Source organism: Nicotiana attenuata, unplaced genomic scaffold, assembly GCF_001879085.1.
Source record: "Nicotiana attenuata strain UT unplaced genomic scaffold, NIATTr2, whole genome shotgun sequence".
NCBI lineage: Eukaryota > Viridiplantae > Streptophyta > Magnoliopsida > Solanales > Solanaceae > Nicotiana > Nicotiana attenuata.
The window spans coordinates 66,467-87,857 of NW_017672302.1; the positions used below are offsets into that span (position 1 = coordinate 66,467).

General features: G+C 38.4%; 3 protein-coding genes across 4 annotated transcripts in view; 1 reads left to right on the forward strand and 2 right to left on the reverse strand.

The window, feature by feature from the left end:
* Positions 1–1,772, forward strand: part of LOC109212663 (translation initiation factor eIF-2B subunit epsilon) — a 20,347-nt gene extending 18,575 nt beyond the window's left edge. The window contains exons 14-15 of the mRNA XM_019376331.1: positions 390–515; positions 1,198–1,772. Of these exons, the coding sequence (XP_019231876.1) occupies positions 390–515; positions 1,198–1,236 (165 nt within the window). The 3' untranslated portion in view covers positions 1,237–1,772. The remainder of the gene's footprint in view (positions 1–389; positions 516–1,197) is intronic.
* Positions 1,773–2,114: 342 nt separating this feature from the next.
* LOC109212662 (glycine-rich cell wall structural protein 1-like) lies at positions 2,115–4,139 on the reverse strand. The gene is made up of 2 exons (XM_019376329.1): positions 2,974–4,139; positions 2,115–2,597 (listed from the first exon to the last, which is right to left on the reverse strand). The coding sequence occupies exons 1-2, from the start codon at positions 3,417–3,419 to the stop codon at positions 2,516–2,518; spliced, it is 528 nt and encodes a 175-aa protein (XP_019231874.1). The 5' UTR covers positions 3,420–4,139; the 3' UTR covers positions 2,115–2,515.
* A 133-nt stretch (positions 4,140–4,272) lies between these two features.
* LOC109212661 (protein HASTY 1) lies at positions 4,273–21,338 on the reverse strand. Of its 2 annotated transcripts, XM_019376327.1 has the most exons (22): positions 20,974–21,338; positions 16,411–16,512; positions 15,550–15,693; positions 15,377–15,457; positions 15,205–15,274; positions 14,670–14,740; positions 14,432–14,595; positions 14,287–14,358; positions 13,733–13,964; positions 12,049–12,111; positions 11,677–11,952; positions 9,910–10,023; positions 9,686–9,812; positions 9,430–9,599; positions 9,222–9,323; positions 7,821–7,924; positions 7,448–7,736; positions 7,112–7,356; positions 5,898–6,401; positions 5,497–5,791; positions 4,596–4,779; positions 4,273–4,483 (listed from the first exon to the last, which is right to left on the reverse strand). In XM_019376327.1, the coding sequence occupies exons 1-22, from the start codon at positions 21,079–21,081 to the stop codon at positions 4,404–4,406; spliced, it is 3,597 nt and encodes a 1,198-aa protein (XP_019231872.1). In that variant the 5' UTR covers positions 21,082–21,338; the 3' UTR covers positions 4,273–4,403. The 2 variants fall into 2 exon arrangements, with proteins under 2 accessions (XP_019231872.1, XP_019231873.1); XM_019376328.1 differs by lacking the exons at positions 16,411–16,512; positions 20,974–21,338 and having other exon boundaries at positions 15,377–15,453; positions 15,550–15,684.
* Positions 21,339–21,391: the final 53 nt, after the last annotated feature.

The following is a 21,391-nucleotide window of genomic DNA, read 5'->3' on the forward strand; positions in this document are numbered from 1 at the left end:
AGTTCAAGAAAGGGTACATCTTGCGCTCACTGGTAATAGGGTAGGTATTAACTGTTAAGAAGTTCTGATTTTTGTTGGGGGATGGGGGTAGGGGGGCTCTCAGGAGTCATACTAGCAATTTTAGCGTGTGTCTTGCCCCTGGGTGAACACCCAACTGTTTGGGGCATTCACTCGCGTCTTACACTCACCAACAGTTTACGACGTTTTGTGCGTACCTAGCCCCGAGGCGCCCCAGAAAATGCCTTTCAAAACAATTGCTTCATTTGTTTGGCTACGGGAAATCCCATTGATTCATTCTTATGCATTTGCCAAGAAATATATCTGACCTACTTAAATATCCGTTATTCAATCTAATCTAAATATCATTACTCTATTTTATCCCTCCACAGATTTTGCATCATCTGTACGATCAGGACATTATACAAGAAGAAGCAATACTTGACTGGGCTTCTGAAAAGGAAGAAGCAGAGGAGTCAGATAAGGTTTTTGTCAAGCAATCAGAAAAATTTATCCAGGTACGTACTTACAGCACTTAAACCTTTGCAGGTAGATGACCTGCCTGTAGTGCCCAGGAACCTAGAAGTTTCATTGATCTACTTACCCTATCTTGTCATTCCATCCCAACCTCTTCGCACCCCCTGATCCCCAATGCTCAGGGAAAAAGATTAAGGAATTAGCAAACTTGTAAACAATGAAAAGGGAAGAAAAGCAAAGTTCGTCTTTTTAACTGGGGCGTATCTAGGTCTTAGGCTATGGGTTCGCGTGAACCCATACTCCTCTCCCTAAACCATGTATAACAATGTTATATTTTTTGAAAAGTATTTAAATATATGTGCGCGCACCCATGCTCAAAGACTCCTATGGTGCAATAATTATCGGGTGCACCTCTACGAGTAAAACTGCCGATTGAAATCCCACTTCGGACGGTCTTGTTTTCGGCACGAAGTATAGATATATATGTGAAAATCTCCAAAATTTTAAAAAGAATATAATTTTGAACTTATAATTTGAAAAGCGCAGTGGGTTCATGGTAAGTGACTAAAGTTAAACACGTCAAAAGTAAATTCTAAATCCACCTCTTCACAATATTGCACCCATCCTCTTGAAATCCTGGATCCGCCTCTTTTAAATATTGCCTGCTTTACCCGTCATACTTGAATCATGCATGCACATTATGAACTCTGGAAATATTTGCAGTGGCTCAAAGAAGCATCTGAAGAAGAGGATGAGGACTGACATAGTAGTAGAGACCGTGTATTTAAAGCTGCTCCAACTACCTGTAGCTACCTCACAGTTTGCCCTTGGATGAACATGCTACTCACCATTCAGAAACCTGCTACAGCTGAGAATCAAACCTTAATCCCTTTGTCCGTTCCATAACCTAATTGTGTCATTTATATACATTTTTCATCAGTTGTATAATCATTGACTTCGAGATAATTCATCTACAGTGGAACTGAATTCCATTTTAGTCTGTGGTCTCTTCTGCTGCAATTGGAGAGGCAAGTTTTGTTTCAATAGAATTTTTGATCTGAGGAAACACTTCACATGTCAACTGTATGTGGAAATGTTATATAGTGAAGGGTTACTGTTAGTTGAAGACATTGTTTCCTACTAGCTGATTGGCATTTCTATGCCATAAAACAACTCTTAGGCCTATACATTGATTTTCTCACTGAAACGGTAATACGGCTTGTATTGGAACTTGTGATACCTCTTTGAGTCTTGTTCTTGAGTATTTTATAAGAGCTTGTGTTATGTTGTTGCTGTTACATATTGTTTCCCTTTTCCGTTTTCTTTTCTGTTTATAGTTTCTTCATTTCTCTTTTTCTGAAATCTTCATTACCCTGCTAAACATTCCCTGGACTGTTAAAGTAGTTGAGTAGGAACAGCTTTTATTTATGTTGTTGGTGTTTTCCACTGACAGTGTCAATGTATTTTCACATAATCAGCGCAATTTATTCTACTGTTGAAGGTTTTTATCTTATTCAGGTTATTAATTTCAGTGGTATGTGTTGCTACTTTTAATTACCTTTAAAGAGGAATGATTTTGTAGAATATTTTACACTATCGATGCATAGAAGTTAAAGCATACTTTATTTATTGGTGTGGGTGTGTTGACAACAAAAACGAGTAGTTTACAAAAGCATCTAATTTGTATGATAAATCCGAGCCCTGCAAAGGAGAATGAATCTATTTTTTACATCCTGCACGGACAATTCAATGATCAAATTGTTAAAGTGCAAAGTGAAATGACACAAGAGCTTGAATCCATTGCTAAACAGGTTGAGTTTTCCTTACTTTTCTGTTAACTATTGTAAAAGAACATATTTCAGAAAGCATCAACTTCAGCTTTGAATGTAGATAGGATGAGGTCGTCACTTTGTATGCCGGTTTAGTTTACGTGCACCGTAGGTATAATAAAATACGTTACTGCCTTACTACAGAATGGCAATTTTTCATGTTTTAAGTATGTACATTATGCAATTTAATGCAAGGATTTTTAAATAATAAATCAGAGTCGAGGAGGCCCCATTGGTCCTGGACGCCCTTGTAAGCCCATTGGGCCTCTCCAACAACAGCAAAAGAAGTTAAGGCTGCACCAGTGTAAACAAAACAATTAGCAATATGATCCAAGAACAGGAAAAGGAAAAGAAATTAATCCATTTTCTAAAAACTGGCCATAAATGCCATTTAATAACTTGGCAACGAGTTTCAACACAAGTATTAAAATGGTTACACTTCCATCCTGCAAAAGCTGCTTAATCCAAGCAATGAGAGGATCAGATGATCTAAAATTGCTCTCGTTGCTTATGAGTATGAATAACGGTGCCTGCCTATCACTTCACCTCGTTCTAGAAATCTGATCTCGTTGGGTGGAGTGAGAGGAGAAAGAAGTAGAAAAACGCAAGTGAAATTAGATGAAAGAGAAAGCATGGTCAATGCCACAGTTTGTAGCTTGAATATGCTTACCAACAGGTTAGGACAGGGTAACAACCCCCACATGCGTTGCCACATCCAACCATTGTTGGCACTCCTGAGCCAGGCTTAGGCCTCAATTCAGGACTAGGTGCACGAGGAGGACCACCACCTCCCTGGCTAAGCTGACCTTCCGTACCTCCAACAATAGGTAACTCTCCACGACTCGGTGAAGGCCCTATACCTCCAAGTTCTCCTGTCATGGCTGCGACTTCATGCATTTCTCCACCTCCATGATGTCCTTCGACGCCAAGTTGAGTCCCTTTTCCTTCATTTGTAGTTGTCCACCGGAGGGTAGGTGGACGACCTCCACCCCCGAGTAGTCCTCCTGAGCCAAGTCGGGATGCCATGCCTCCACTTCCCAGTAGTCCTGCAGACCCGAGAGGACCCAATCCAGATATAAATCCTCCATGTATTCCTCCACCTCCTCTCCCTGCCATTTCGGTTTTTTCTCTATAGGGGAAAAGAGTAAAATCTGTTTGGTTTTATAGAAAGCCAATAGAGTTATAGTTTTCCATAAGTTACACTCACTCTGCTCACCTGGACTTAAAACTCTTGTCTGCCAATCTGTATTGCTACTTGTCAAAATGGTAATTACTGACCCCGTCTTCCTTTCTTTTACGTACAAAAATAGAGATGTCTGACAAAATTTCCTTGAAGTTTAGGTGACTAATTTCTTGGTTTACTATCACATGTATGTTTATTACTTGGAGATGTCAATCTGCTTTTTTCACTCCTCCTCACGGTAATATTATTTGGTACGATCAGCAAGTTTGTATTCATTAACCTATTTTTGTAAAAGAAATGACGAATCCGAGTAAAATATTAAGACCAAAAAATAGGACTAATAGGTGCTATTACTACCCTTTTTGTCTTTTACGTGATCTAAAGCATATCCAAGGACATCATGAACTGCGATTTTTAAGAACCAAAAGAAACTATGTTGTAATTTAATACGAAAGAGAGAAGAAACATCGTACTTTCACATACTTTTTCTTGCATAGACGTAATCAAGTTGCGTGTGATGCTCCCTGAACAAATTAGGGGTGGAAAGGGGCAATTCCCAGTTAGACTTGGAAGCAATTTGATGATTTATGCAGAACCCTAAACAAAGAAAGGTACTATTTGTTGCTAGGTACAGCGTTTTTTTTTTTTTTTTTTTTTTTTTTTTTTTTTTTTTTGTATATTTGTAATCTTACCTGTAAAAAGAGGTAAGGAATTTGCCCTACAGTTCACGACCAATGAGGTTAAAGGACTACTTGGAAACCGATATTCTCAACCAGGGGCAGAAAAAGAATGAAAAACAACATTAAGGACCAAATCATTACAATGGGAGACATTTAGGACCTTTTCGATAAAATACTCGTGATTTTTCTATTATAAATTATCACTGTACAGAAAGCCGATATGCCAAACAAACTTCCTTACACGATTCCAGCCAATCCAATAGCATCTTCTTCATCGATTTTGGATTCAAAGGCGGGAGTTACATTTCGAGGTTTTGCTGAAGAATAAGAGTCAGAATCACCAGTCAATGAGCAGCTTAAAAACTAATACTTGGTTGGTATGCACAGGATAGGAGAAAAACACAAAGCATTAGATTGAAGTGCACTCACTCGAAACATTTGTGATGACATTAACACTCTTTTGAGCGGCGAGAGCTTTTAATTTGTTTCCCGTAGCTAACAACAGGAAGCTCTTCATGTGCTGTCTCTGCTCCTTGGGACTAAGAGTCTTGGTCAACGCGTCTTCAAAGGCTTGAAGATCTTGGGATGTAATGCAAGGGAGAGAAAGTAAAATCTGCAGCCATTCAAATTTGTACGAGTTTTATCGAATAGCAGATGAAAGATATGCATGCTTTCAGGAAGGTAAACTTCATTATGCTTGCTATTGAAGATAGAGCATAAAAACTTCACAACTAAGAATGTAAGATATGCGCAACTCCAATACATCAACAGAAAAAGAGAAAAGATAAGATGCAATCTTAAGAATGTCAGCAAATATATTGTTTAATGCAAGAGTGAGGCCTAGTTGTCAATGAAGTGGGTCGAGAACTATGAAGTCTCAGGTACAAATCCCAGCGAAGGCAAAAACACTAGGTGATTACTTCTCATCACTCCAAGCCTTGGAGGATAGAGTTAGCCAGTACCTGTGCTGGTGGGGGTAGCACGCACCCCGTGGAAATAGTCGAGGTGGGGGCAATTTGGCCCGGACAGAAAGAATACATATATCTATTTAAACAGTGAATATTTTGTTGTTCTTAATATGCCAGGGGTGAAACTTGCATGGCAATTGCCACCTTTTTTACTAATGCCATTTATCATTATTTATATGAACCGTATCAAAATAATTTGTCATACCCAAAAGCTCTTGGCCTTTTAACAAGAGATAAGCATAACCGCTGGAATTCTATTTTAAGGACATCAGAAGAAAAAAGAATTGCAATGAACATAGGTGTCAAGTGCTACAGCTAAATCTGATGTTATAAGCAACTGAAAAGAGTGGGATCCGAATAACCTGCCGCGGTGCTGGGTGTCTATCAGCAAGATAAATGAAAATTTCACGACAAAGACCAACTAAATCAGCACTGATGAAAGCATTTGACTCCAGAGCCAAAGCTTGTATTATAGCAGGGAACAAATCTTTACAAACAAAATCCCGAAGCTCCACATTAGCTGTAGAAATGGCCAAGAGGATTACAGCTCCACAGAATGAAGAAACTTTAGTTACAGCTTCACCATCTTTCCATCTCAGAGCCTCTAAACTGATCTGCAAGGCTGGAAGTGCTATACTTTTATGCATCAACACAAATCTGCACGTAAATCACAAGGTCAAGATTGAGAAGAACAAAAGAATGTAGACTAGAGGTCCACTCGTCCACAAACTAAGCAAACTTAAAATTGACAACTTCCACATACCCAACCATGGAGTTAGTGGCAAATGCATCCAAGTCTTTAAGTGATGACTCATCCACTCGGCTCATATGGCCAGAATGCTCCAATGAAGGAAGTCCAGCATTGAGTACGGATGAAGCAAAAACTGAAAGGATTGAGCACGTCTCACGAGTTAGATCTCGAAGAAGCTTTTCCTCCATTACTTCCACTTTCAAGTCTGAGCCATCAACTAGGCCATGAAGATCAGGAACCTTTGCTCTACCTTCCTGTAAGAGACTAGACCATGAATAGCTAAGAGCTTGCTGAGAGTGGACAAGTAATGGGTGCAGGAGCTTTTCTAGCCATGCCTCCCACATATTGGAAGGGCAATTTTTAATCAAGGGGATCAAGGCTAAATGAAGAAGCAGCCTTAAGTGCCTGAATTCCATATGTTGTATGTTCTCCATCAAAGCTAAAACAACAGACTGAGAGTCTAAGCATTTGAACAAAGAATCCCCAATGGTTGCTGATAAGCCCAGTACATTGTACCTAAAGCCAAGAAAACTGCATTAACAAAACCAGAGCACTAAATAGAAACATGAAACTCTTTCCCAAGAGCATGGAGTAAAGGCGTATATCACACATAGAAAGAGAGATAGGCAGATCGCAGATCAATAATTTTTAATAGCACGCTAGAGTTTGCAGAGCATTATGACAGATCTTATAGGCACTTTACAGATAATCAAGTGGGAACTTAAATAGAGAAAGGAGAATCCTGGAAAACAAGACACTTCAATATATATATTCTAATTAGTACAGGTACTAGTGCAATTCAAGACGTCAACTTTAATCTACTAGCAAAAGATAGCACCAAACAATGTAAAATGATTAGAGATTGGCTTAAAATAGTCCATAGATAAGAATGCAGTGGCTTAACAGGAAACCTAAAAAGTAGTTCACAAAACTTGCAAGGTAATCTTTTGTCTTTTTTTGTTTAATGTTCCTTCTCTTCTTTTTTTTTCCTGCTGTTATGGAGAGAGACTGGAGCTCAATCTATATCCTGTTTCTCCCTCTCTCGTCATAATAAGACAGGAAAGGAGCTGCAGGCAGGAAGAACAAAGTAAGGTTACTTCCAGTATGCTTGTTCACAAAGATTTAAATGAGAATGGCCATATCAACTAAGATAGAACTTCATGACAGCTTTGAAAAGATGTTATTTTCATTGTCTATTGTAGAGATTCAGAAGAGCACCAACATACCCACTATCTCTGATACCTTTCAGCCAGTTGCGGATATCAGCTTCATTTGGCTCCGCATAGCCTTCTCTATTCATATCTAAAGGAGATCCATCAGTAAAACTTAGAGCGCCTTTAGGCAATTTAACATTACCTCCCCCGAAAAGACTGGCCCTTTCAACATCACTCATAGCCATTGCAGCTTTTATCTCTCCTGGCAATGCTTGATTAACAGGTGGAGACCAAAGCGAATGTATGGCACGGAGTAGCTGACAATCAAAGACATTTACATCTTTTAACAAATCTTTACTAAGGAAATGGGTGAGCATCAACCAAAACAGTTCCTAAGAACTTGCTTACTTTAAGAAGAGGAGGAAGCATCCACGAGAGGTGAGATGCCATTGGGTGCAAAAAGTCAGATGCTGGCATGGTTTGTACACTAGCATTGCCTTTCCTTAGACCACTCCGTTTAAGAGCCTTCTCAAAGAATGTCACTGCGTGGAAAATGGACCACATAAATGGTGTATCAGCACACAGTCGAATCAAACCTGTAGGATCAGAAAGATATGCATTTTGCCACTCAAGCTGTATCCACTGTTTGCTCAATGGTTCAAGTAACCAGGCCAAAACTTCTAGCTGCTGCTGAGCCCTGCACCATTTTTGAGAACTCATAAAGGTCAAAGCCCATGATATACTAGACATACATTTGAAACTCATTAAGACCAGTAGCTACCCAGCAGCAGATGCCATAATAAGGAATGCTTCACCCAAGAGATTGTGCTCCCCACGAAGTAGACGACCTTCCTTTTGTAAAAATGCCATAGTGTCAGCAATTCCCTGAAAAACAACAGAGAAAATGCAGTCACATCCCAAGGCAACCAAACAAACTCATGTCCAAAAGTAAAAACCAACATCTCTCACAGTCAACAATGACTAATACAATCATAAAGTAGTCTTGTGTTGGTAAAATCTTAGGTGTCAAGTAGAAAATATTCCACCCAGTGAGCAACTATTTTCATATACTGCCTTTAAAGAAATAACATCAGAAGAGACACAATTTGTACTTGTTTCTGTACCATCTTGGTACCATATATATAAAACACTTTACCTATGAAAAAAAAAGAGAGAGACACAATTTCGATGATAAATGGAGCATATGCTTCAACTATCTTGAATATCTCAGACCTGGATCTGGAATATGTTAATGATACGAAATAGCTTCTCAAAAGTCAAAGGACATAACTACAAAGAACCAGGAATAGAAATTCACGTGCCATTCTGTACTTCCTAGAACCTGTTCCATTATGAAAGATGAAGATTGTATCCCAAAAACAGCCGGATCAATTAGAAAAATAACTAGATAACACATTCAAGGCTCTCTTTTCAATTAAAATTGGTTTCCACTATGTTGCCAGAAAACAAAATGTACACTCCTTTTTGTCACCGAGTCTATAATATTCCATATAGAAAGGCCAGATCAAGATGTGATTTGCATTCAAGTGACATTCTGCAAGGGGCATCTTTGAGAAAACTGAGATACCCTAGTCCTTTTGTCAAAAGTATGTAGCTACTCTACATATTTCCACCCTGATCATAAAATCAGTGCACAAGTTCAAAACTATTTCAAGTCAAACAGGGGCGTATCTAGGTCAAGGCATACGGGTTCACGTGAACCCATACTTCTTTCCCTAAACCATGTATAACAATGTTTTATTTCTTCAAAATTACCTAAATATATGTACGTGCACCCATGCTCAAAGACTCCTATGGTGCAATAATTACTAGGTGCACCTCTACAAGTAAAATTGGCGGTTCAAATCCCACTTTGGACGGTCTTATTTTCGGCATAGAGTATAGATATATAAGTCAAAATCACTAAATTTTCAAAAAGAAAATAATTTTGAACCTATAATTTCAAAAGTGTAGTGGATTCATGGTAAGAGACTATAGTTAAACCCGTCATATAAATTCTAGATCCACCTCTTCATAATAGTGCACCCATCCTCTTAAAATCCTGGATACGCCTCTAAAGTCAAAGGCACAATTTACACGCACACCACAATAGTCAAAGGAGCTGACTTGCAAATTTGGTAAAGCAAGTGCCATGTCCAATTAATGAGAGAATGTAACTTACTCTCATGTGAGGCAAAATGCTCTGGTCAGCAGCTTTTGCAATTCGAATGAATGATGTGCAAATCTGCAATCTCGCATGTCGAGAAGCGCTTGTAGCAGGATCCTGCCAATTTTACTCAATAATTGTCATGGTGGTCATCATCATAGTTGTTTTGGACAGAAAATAAGATCATACAATTAAATAAATAGAATGAGATATGGTAGTTGACCTTGACAACAAAGGGTTGTGAGGTCAGAAGCTCGAACAACTTATTAATGACACTGCCAACAGCATCTGGATGATACTTCAGAAAGGGTCCTAGGGCATCTAAGTAGTGCCCGAGAACTTCTACAAGCGCCGGTTCAGTCCATTTCAAAGAAAGAAGTTGTTGAAGCAGACCTTCAGTTCACAGTAACCCAACTTCTCAGCATAAGGAGAAAGCTAAGTAAAAAACTTCTAAAGAGGAAGTGGAAATCACAGAAAACCTTCAAACATTGTGCACAATGACTGTTGAACTTCAGAATTGCTTCTCGCAGTTTCACTTGATCCATCAAACACCGCATTTACAACATTTTCTAAAGCCAACTGCATGCTCTCAAGTATAACCAATTCCTAAATTATGATGAAAGATGTGAGATTTGAAAAAGGGAAAATAAGGGACATTGTTAGCTTCATATTACAAGTTCAAGACAATTGTTTGTGAACCAACCTGAGCAGGATAAGGAACAAGGAGAAGACTCTTAATAATAGTCATAATTCTCTCACAAACTTTAGCAGCAGCTACCATAGGCTTGGCGGCTGCAACAAAACGGATCAACTCCAACTGCAGTTCATGATTGAGCAAAGTGAGTAAGAGAGTGACTCAATATTATGAACATTTACCGCTGAAAGATACAGTTATAAATAGTAGGCAAATCACCAAATATAACTGGTTATGAAGGAGAAAATGTCAAGCAAATAGCAATTATGTGTTAGATTAACTAGAATATTAACAAAATGAATAGTAGGTAAACAAAAAGATTGTTGAAAACTTGCACCTCTTAGAGTTTTCTTTTACATGGAAAAGACACTATCAATAGTATGAAGCTCCATGAAGTGTTAACTAGCGAATGATTATGGGGCCTACATGCGATTTTACAACTGTGTGGTAGGGCTAAAGTATTTTAGGCTATTGGTTAGATTCCATCCCATCAAAGGATGGACACAGGAATTGTGTTTATAGCTACATGCACAGCTAACCATCCAATTAATATTTTTTTTATCTTCAAGATCCATAAGTTGAATAATCACCCAACAAAAACAGTTGTATTGGTGCCTAACTCCATAATTGTTTTTCAGAAGACAATAATCTTTCTCATTACTGATGCTTTGAAGAAACATAAAACTACTCAGTTGTAATTTGAAGATCCCAAAAGTTGTATCCTTCAAGTTAAGAGGACAAGAGCAACTATGAAAGAAGAACGTTAGCACATGAAGGTTAAGGGAGGAAGGCAGAGGAATTATCCATGAACCCTTCAATGGAGAGATTACTTTTCTCTTTTTATGAGAACAGCATAAGCACAACACAAGAGAAGAAGACAAATCATGAGAAAGAGTCCAACCCTCTTGCATAAACTATAATTTGAGAGAAACTTCAAGGACACTTGACTGGATGTAACCTTATCCAAAAAAAAGATACTTGACTAGATGACACCAGCTAACTCTCAATAGGTCTTCCATCCAAGTGTGCTTCCAAGTCTCATGGCTACAAGGCAGCCGGATTAAACACATGGGTATCCAAAATAGCCAGGGATTTGGCTTCAAAAAAAGAAGGATTTGCTAAGCCCAGCATAATACCAGATATTTGAAAGCTGGAAGAAAAAAAGAGGAGTTGGGCATATTCATCTACACATTTTACTCAAGCATTAGGCAACCAACTTGACACTAAATTCTCTTAATTTAGCCACATTAAAATCCTTAACAATGAATAAGCATTATAATCCAACCATAATCCACGGTCATAATCCGTCATTAATCAGCTGTATTTTAATCAAATTCTATAATCCTGTATTATAATTCCAGGTAATCTATAATTATACCATTTTTACTACATTCAGTTATAATCGTCCATAATCCAGTCCATATACCAAAAGCCCACTAGTGGAGTAGACACTTCTCTCAGAATGCAATAATAATCTCCTTTCTCAACTGAAGCATTTTTAACTCCAAAAGGAAAGAAGATGGCTTCTATTCAAACGTCAAGTTGAGGATGTATTTTTTACCAATCATGAGGAGAACAGGGATAGTCATAGTTTAAGCGATTCCTGTAAAACCTCGATGCATGGCACCTATCGCTTTCTCCCCTCTTTTGAAAAGGAAAAAAGTTATGGAAAAGTGTTATTGTTCCTAATCATTTCCTTCCCTTTTGCCATCAAAGTTTTAGAATCATTTGGAAACAGAAAACACTGAAAATTTGAAAGGAGCCACAGGAATATACCAGCCTCGAACGGTACTGGCTGAAATCTCCTTTGCCATCAAAATCATCGCTCCACAACTCTAATGTCCCAACAGAAAACGATGTTCCAGGATTAACTTTTTCCTTCTTGAGTAATCGCTGGAAAGATACATCCAATATAGAACTGCAGATTTCATCATTGACAAAAGCCAATATCTTGCTTTTCTCAGTTTGTCCTGATCCCACTGCGGGATGGGTAGCTGAGTTCTCCGCAGACCCAATAATCTTTGGCTTTGACAGCAAATCTCTCATAAGCGTCTACCAAGTGAAGGAAATGTGAAAGAAGGTCATGAAAAACATAAGTTGTACAAAGATTCCATGCACATCAGAGACAAATAAACTTATGGTACCCACCAGCCAAAGCGGTAGAGATTGAAAATGAAGTGCAAGCTTATGGTGCTTGAAAAATCCGAGAATCTGAAAAGTACAGAAGAAGTTAGATTTTAGCAATGAATTAAAAATTTAGGAATTTGTAGCAAATAAATAAATAAAATGAATAGTGATAAACATGCATAGTCAAGAGATGCATAAAACAAAATCATTCAAAAAAAAAACATGCTACATATCCTGGAAATCATTCAGACTACCAGCCGTACCTGAGTGTCCCTTTTAAGGTAAATAATTCTATTAAAGATGAGGAGATCTCCCATCGACAAGTGGTATACCAAATAGTACAAGATCTACAGAAACATATAATTCTCTACTAAAGACACCCATCTTCTATATAAATTGGAACCTCATGGATGCACCAGAGGCTCATCCTCAACTGTATAAAGTCTTTCTCATTCCCTTCAAAGGCTCTAATATTTCTCTCTCCCCATACTACGCACAAGTGTGCTAGTGGAGCAATCTCCCATGCCCCTCCCTTCTTCTCTTCCTCTTTTAAAACCGCAGTTAAATGGTGCCTCCTTCGAGGTCCCCAGCATCGGCCATTGTAACCCATCCCATCTCAAAATTTTACAGCACAGGCGTGTAGCTATGTGACGACGTAAAAGAAGATAAACCCCCCATGCTTGAGTCTCCTAAGATTCCATACTTTCTTATCGAACAATAGTTCCCCTTTTTTTTTCTTTTTTTTTCTTTTTTATTTTGGGAGGAAGAAACAAAGAAGTTTCATTTGAGAAGAAATCAATGATATAGGACAAGAAGGTAATTGTTATTCATGTGGAAAGTTACATGCTTATCAAATTCTTTAGATCTCACTGTCAATTGTGAAAAAAGGTAACCTTGAAGTAAACCTATGGCCTTACACATATCCCTAATCTATCCGACTAACTTGTTGCACGAGAACCTAGCATCATTCTGCCGGAAGATAAGATGACAATGCTTCACTATCTTAAATAGAACTATAGTTCTCTATTCGACTTTATTGATACCTAGCGTTCCAATCATCGAAGACATGGAATCACTCTATGAATCCCTTCAATTGTAAAAGAATAGGAGCCCGTTTCAGTAGAAATGGCTTTTAAGCAAAAAAGCAATAAGTTGGGGTTGCCCAGCTTATTGCTTTTGGCTTGTTTTAAGCAGTTTTTAACTTATTTTAAGCATTTTTTTAACTTTGCCAAACACCAAAAAAAAGCTAAAAAGAGCTTAAAGCTGATTTGACCAGCTTAAAAGCCAATCTAAACACCCTCTAGGTTGTCCTCTTGGCTAAAAATTCAAAGATGTTATTTTCTATGAATAATTTTCAAAGATATTATTGATATTCCATAACAACCATAGCCCCTCTTGCCTCACGAAATTACCCTCCAAGTTAACCTCACACCTAAGTGATCCCAAGCTCAAGGCCATGTCTGAACACCAACACTGAGAAGCTCAGTGAGACCAGTAGATATTTGGTTGGTAATAAAAGATGGCAAGATAATGCATACCATTCCAGAAGATGATCCAGAATTGTGAAGCCAAACCAAGTTCCACCCCACCCCCCACCGGCTACCAAAAGAAAATGAGGAGAACAGATTAAGGAAATTGAAACTGAGGTCCCAATGAGTTCAAGTTATGTTGCAGTCAGAGTAAAATATAAGAAACAACTAATCACCTGTTGAAGGTAAAACGATAGAACTGAACTATCACCAGCAATACATTGCAAGTTGTAAGAACCCAAAGCGACCATGCTCTCACATATGTACTCGGCAAACTCAAATTCATTCTCATCAATGACTGAACCAGAGTCAGATTTTTGCAAGAAGTCTCCAGAGACTTTCATCAAAATCTGAAAAATGTTACTCATCGCAGAATCAAACTCGCCAGCAGCATCAGTTGGTCTTTTCCTGGAAGTAGTTTCAGGAAATAACTTAGTGGGCGTTTGGACATAAGAATTGTAAAATTCTGAAAGAAAGTGAATTTTTTTTTTCAAGTGAAAATGGTATTTGAAAATTAGAGTTGTGTTTGGACATGAATATAATTTTGGGTTGTTTTTAAATTTTTGTGAGTGATCTGAGTGAAAATTTTGAAAAATAATTTTTTGGAATTTTTCAAAATTCCAAAATTCATCTTGAAAAAAAGTAAAAAAAGGTTAAAAAAAATCATGGCCAAATGCTCGACCTAAACATGTATGTTTACATAGTACCGGATAGCATTGGTGCAACATACCTCAGGGAGACAAGCTTGAAGAACTCGCATGCATGAAGACGGAAGTCCGGAGAGGAAAGCAAGATTCCACAGCTATTTGAAAAAGAGCAATAAATACACTATTGCCAAACTCATATTATACACTCTGCAAGTGCGGAGAGCATACCCATGTATTATTCCATGTTTTGCGAGATCTGGCAAGGGAGCCCATTCAGCATATGCATTAACAGCATTTAGAGTTGCAGTTACAGCTGCTGCATGCTGTCTTGCAACTTCAAATTGTTGTCTTCCTGCTTCACTTAGTGCAGCTCCAAAGTGCCTTTCTAGTAACTGGTTATGGAAAAAAGAGTTAGAATGATGCAAGAATATCCCAACTACACAAAAAGTCCCAGCCAAAGACTTACACTATACAGTAAGGGAAAAATCTCAGGCAAAGAGTCAGTAAGTCCACGTAATAATAGCCTACGACGATCACCTGAATCAACAAAAAAGGTACCAGGTAATAAGAAAATGGATATAATTAAGATATCAAGTTTTTTTCCAGCATAAAACACACACAAAGTACGTTCAATGTTATAACATTCTACACTCCGCCTATATGAAAAGCATAGCCAGCCCTAAGCCAGGGTAAGGGTGAAAGGTTACCGTAAGTTATTTGTCACCGTAAAAAGAGTCGAACTATGGTTAATCCTTTTAATACAATATGGCTGTGCAGGATAGGGAGCTGAATGGATACAGAGGATTCATATGGCCGGCACTAGTTTTGCTATTGGCATGCAGCGGAAATGAGTTGAGTTACAACATCCTAAATATTGAACACCAAGTCTCACCCACCTAAGCAACCCAATCAAGGAAATAACAGTACTATGTGTTCTGCCTCTTTTACTTGCAAGAAACTAAGTTGGTGAATATGTATTCAGTTTACAGAATAGCACAGACCTTCTAAATCTTCATTATGGACAGTAATATCTTCAGGAAGCCACCTTAGCATCATTGATACCAGTTCTGCCTGCAAGGAGAAAGAAAATCCAGCTGCATTAACTGAGGCAGACCTCAAATAAGTGTGAAAAAGATATACTACAGAACCAAACAGGAAAAAGACGAAACTTACTTGTGCAGGACCCTTGTTAGCAAGAGATACTAGAGATGGAAAAAGCTCCTGCCAGAAACTTAAGCCTTCTCTCCTAACTATCTGAAACAAGTACAATTGCTTCGTCCTAAGAACTATAGTGACCAAAATTAAAATTTGAAAAAAAAAAGAGAGAGGAAGAAACAGCAGAATACCTCGGCAACAAGAGCCGAAGTCTGACTTTTCAAAGCCCATTCTTCACTGGAATTTGTAATTTCAGACATCAAATCAACAGCTACACTTGCAAAGTTCCTTCGCTCATCAGGGTTTAACTCGTCCCATCGCAACCGCACCAAATGCTGCAAAATTAATTAAAACTTGAGAATAAGGATAGAAGGAGCTAAATGTTTAAGGCCTGCAGGCAATATTTGGACATTTACATCACAGAGTGGACTTGTATAAAAATTTCAAAAAGAAGAGCGCAAAGGACACTTGAGTCCAAATTTCCAATCCTTATATAGGACAGGTGGCATGCCTTCTTTGCAGAATTCAATCACAAAAAATATTGAAGCAAAGAAACTCTGCCTTTTTCTTACAGATTTGGTGTTTGTTGTCAAGTACTTAATGCTCACTTAGGACAGGACACTATGATTTCCTCAGCAGCTAATCTTTGTTCTCTGTTCTATGGACAGGTGGGCTTAAATTTTCTGGAGAAGGATACCATGAGTATAAAGGGGGGATAGGGCATAGTGGAGCTTTAAAACCTTATTTATTCACCTCTGTATAGAAGACAAAAGCTAATTACCAGTGTCTTTTTCTCTTTCCTTGAACAATAGAAGGTTAAAAGTGTGACTTTGTAAATCTGCGTCCACTTTTGAATAAAAGAGGATGAATCCCTTTAATTCCTTATTGAAGAATGTTACTAGTAGAAATTAAGTTCTACCTTTTTGAATCTCCAGGAAAAAAGAAAGACGAACACTGTGAAAAGAGCAAGCTAAAAAGATTACCCACTCTTTTGGGTGGCCTAACTAAAGATAAAAAGCCAAGAACTAAATGCAGAGTTATCATAATGTAACCTGGAGCATCTTATAGGCTTGTAGTCGTATTTCTGAAGACCAATCTTTCCTTACTAAAATAAATGATGTGCTCGCCAAGATGCGTACATCCCCTGCTTTTATCTGCAAAAGATATAGAAAGTTATCAGCAAGATAAATGCTAAAATAAGGAATACAAATAGAATTCTGCCATAATGGTGTTGTGATAGTAATAATTAGGGAGATCAATGGATGGATTAGGGAAGAGTAATCCGCTTTGAGACTATATTTGCGTACCCTAGTCAACAAATGAGCTAACCAACAGCAAATAAGACTGACTTCATGGTTCATGTCATTAGCCAATGATATTGTATTAATTGACAAAACTAGCAAAAGAGCCAACAAAAAACTACAACTTCGAGGAGCAACCTAGAGAGATAGGTTTTAGGATAAACAAAAGTAAGATGGAGAATCGGGGCTACAAGATTAGCCTCCATGTGAAGAACAAAAGTGCAGTGAGATAGGATGGGATTGTAGTGCCTAAATACAAACACCTCAATATTTAGATTTAATCTTCGAACAAAAAGATATTTAAATTCAATCTTCTAAGAGAATGGCATGATAGATAAAGATGTAACACAAAATCAAAATAGGATGGTTAAAATGAAGGATTGCAACAAGAGCATTATGTGATAGCAAGATACCAAACAAAATGAAAAGAATGAAGATGTAACGACCCGGCCGGTCATTTTATGAATTTCAGCCCCGTTTTTCCCATTTCTGCTTCTTTATGTCATGTTCAGTTGTATTATGTGATATCGGATTGGTTGGTTCCGGTTCGGAATGGTTTGCTAGAGTAATGAGACACTTAGTCTCTTAAGTTGGCCTTTTAGTTGGAAAAGTCAACTGGAAGTTGACTTGTGGGTAAACGATCTCGGAATTTGGTTTTTATGAATCGGATAGCTTCGTGAGGTGATTTGGGACTTAGAAGCGTGATCGGAATGTGTTTCGAAGGTCCGGAGTAGATTTAGGCTTGAATTGGCGAAATTGGAATTTTGGCATTTTCCGGTTGGTAGCGGAGATTTTGATATAGGGGTCGGAATGGAATTCCGGAAGTTGCAGTAGGTCCGTTATGTCATATGTGATGTGTGTGCAAAATTTCAGGTCATTCGGACGAGGTTTGATAGACTTTTTGATCAAAAGCGAAATTCTAAAGTTTTTGGAAACCTTAGGCTTGAATCCGATGTTATTTCGTTGATTTGACGTTGTTTTAGGTGTTTCGAAGATTGGTATAAGTTTGGAAAGTGGTATATGACTTGTCCATGCTTTTGGTTGAGGCCTCGGGGGCCTCAGGATGATTTCGGGTGGTTGACGGGAAGTTTGGAGTTGGAAATTTGCAGCTGAAGCTGCTGAAGTTCCTGTCATAACCGCACCTGCGGCTTGGGGACCGCAGGTGCGGGCCCGCAGAAGCGCAAGGAGGGTCGCAGATGCGGCCAAGGTTGAGGAAGATTGGAACCGCAAATGCGGATGTTCGAGCGCACCTGCGATGGCGCAGGTGCGAGATATTGATCGCAGGTGCGATCCTTGAGCGGTTAAGTGGATTCCGCAGATGCGCACCTGGGGCAGAACATATAAATTTAGCCATTCGCGATTTTTGAGTGGTTTTTCACCATTTTTCATACAGGTTTGAGCTTGGGAGAGCAGATTGAAGAGGGAATTCAAGAGGGTTTCGTGGAGGTAAGATTTTTGGACCCTAAACTTGTTTCTATGATGGTTTTTAACTGATTAGGCTTGAAATTTATGGAAATTAGTGGTTGAAATTGAGGAACTAGGGCTTGAAATTGGAGGCCTTTGATTAGGGATTTGACAGGTCGTTTGTGGTCGGATTTTGGTATATTTGATATGTACGAACTCGTGAGAGTGTAAGGATTCTATTGATGTGACTTTTAGTGGATTTCGAGACGTGGGCCCGGGGGTCGGGTTTGACCAATTTCGGGATTTGTGATGTAATTTGATTATTTTCACGTGGGCTTTGTTCCCTTAGCATATATTGATGTTATGGTTCTGATTTTGGTTAGATTCGGGGCATTTGGAGGCCGAATCGAGAGGCAAGGGCATCGCGGGCTAGAGTTTTGGCTTGGCTTGAGGTAAGTAACGCTTCCAAACTTGGTTCTGGGGGTTCGAAACCCCGAACTATGTGTTCTATGATTACAATTTAGGTGACGCAAATGTCAAGTGACAGGCTTGTAGGCGTGCACTGTGAGAATTTCGGCCTGGATCATTCCATGGCACCGCTTAGTGACTCTTTCTTGCTGATATTTGTGTTGTAATTATGTGATTAAGCTAATGAGTTGCAAATCATGCTAATTATCATGTTAAGGCTTCACGCCAATACTGTTGAGACCCGAGAGGTCGTTTCTTGCTGTCATATCATTTGCTTCATTGATATTCTGTACTCAGTCATGTTCATGCATATTATATCATGTTTCAGTCTCGATTATTGTTATTTGACACATCATATCATTGTTCGGGCTAGTATCATGACATTTTGAGCCCGTGCGTGAGAGACTGGAGAGTGATGAGTGAGTGAGGCCGAGAGCCTAATATTGAGTGACAGTATAGGATCGGGCTGCACGCCGCTGCGAGATATTGAACATGCCTTCGTTGGCTTTGTTATAGCGCTTGGGCTAAAGAGAGAAGCCCCTCTGGCGTCTTTACACCCCTAGTGAGCGCAGTTAATGATACTGAGGGATGGATCTTCCCTGGACATGGATCTTGTCCGAAGTATTTATATTTGGAGACAGATCTTCTCCATAGGCTGGAATGGCCTTCCCCGGTACTGGATGACTGTTGTCAGTGATATGTATATATTCCAGGATGGATCTTCCCTGGGCCTTGTGAGCCATATACAGTACCGAGTGGTTGTGAGTTTGTTATTGATATTATCTGGAAGTGAATGGTGTCCCCTATGATCCAGCATATGGATATGAGCATTGTAGAAATGCATACCTCGTGAATTCATAAAAGATTGAACAAAATCATAAATGATCATATCACACGGAGGGTGCAAGATAAGATAAGATAACGTCAAGTAATATGGTTTGGTCATATGGTATATAAACCTCTAAACGGACCAATCAATAAGTACTATGATGATTGAATTTGCTAAAAGGATGCGAGATAAACTTAAAATCATATGAATGGAAGGTATCTCAAAAGTCTTATAACCTCTCATAATCAATGTAGATTGACAAAACAAATAACACGGAAGCAAATGATCCATATAGGCAATACCAGACCAATTGGGATTAAGGCTAAGTTGTTGTTATCACACTTACATTAGGCGCAAGTAGAGATAAGTGAAGAGTGAGAGAATATCTAATCTTCCTTAAAACGGAAGTTGTTTACCATTATTGGAATGAAATAAACTCGAAAATAGGGGAACAAATATAGAGGATTTCATAAAGGACAATCCTAACTAGTTTGGAATTGAGGCATAGTTGATTGATTGATATTGGAAGAAGAAAGGACACCAATAGGGGCCAATGAGAGAATCAATATAATCACCAACACGGAGATACATCCTATCCAAAATCTCATGTTGAGAACCATCCATCCCACAAAGTGGCCTTAGAAGTTCCATATCAATTGCTTTACAACTCTTTTTCCTCCCGGAAAACTGCAAGGTATATCTTACAATACCCAAAATAACTATTTTTAATGGAACTCCAACTGCACCAAAAGCAAACTCGTTTCTCTTGTTATCTAGTCAAATCCCATGAAATGTAACTGACTCTATCAGCAAAATTCATTTACCTAGTTTAGCATGATTTGCACTTACTCATATTCAGTAACTCATAGACTCAACAAACCCCTATAATCGTTTACAAAATATTCGAAAATTAAAGGTCATTGGAGAAATATCATAAGTCCAATATTTTGAAGCTACATAAATAGACAAATAAAGATATGCCGTTGAAACACCCCAGATTTCATCAGAAACCTACAAATAACTCAAATAAGAAATAGGAAAATAAAAGAGAAGTGATCAAAACCCACCCTTCCTTCCTCTCCCTTCCACAAGAACCTAAGCCCCTCAACAGAACCCTATGACTCAAAGACCAAACTGCTGTTTCAAATACTCAGTATTCAAGCCTTCTCTAAATTCTAAATGAACTAAAATTATAAACCCAACCGATTTCTATCAGCACAACTCAAATATATCTTTCGTTTTTTCATATTCAGTAGCTCATTAAACCAGACACTCAACAAACCCCTATCATACCTTTTCTTCAAAAAAATCAATGCAATATGGTGAAACTACAAACCCACACACATATAAACATTTAGCAAGTAAACACACCCCAACTCTTTCAGAAGCCTTCATACAACTCAAAAAGTGTGATCAAGAATCACAGTTTTCTACTCAAAAATCAAGATGGTAATTTTGAAAACTTAAAATCAAGATTCCATTAAGATCAAACTTTTAATACCCAATTCAAATGGAGCAAATAATCAATTAAAACAAACCCATTACTTTCAAGAAATTCAAATACAACAAAGTGGGTTGTGGTAAAAAATAAATATGAACTATGAGATACTTACGGATTCTAAATAGGAATAAGCCGCTTTACGGGCATCAGGAGAAGAGTTCCAATCAAGGGCAGCCACAATAGCACGAGCTACATTGCTTGCTACACCATTTTCCTCCATCTTTTTTAGCTGTTAATTAATGCCTCAATAGGTTCTTGAAGTTATACAGTATTCAGCTTTGAAAAGGGTTTTAAAAAGGAAGAAAGAAAAAACTGGAAAGAGGGTTTTAAGCAAATATGTCAGTTATTTGCACTATGCGATGGTGGACGGAGTGGGGAGAGAGGAAAGGTGCTGAGTAATTTAGGGACCAATGTTTCTCTTTTTATTCTTTTTCTTTCTCCTTTGGTTTGAATTGGTTACTCGGGTCCTCCCATTGTTTTCTATTTTCTTCTTCTCCCCTTTATAGAATCTTCTGATCATTTGCTCTTTA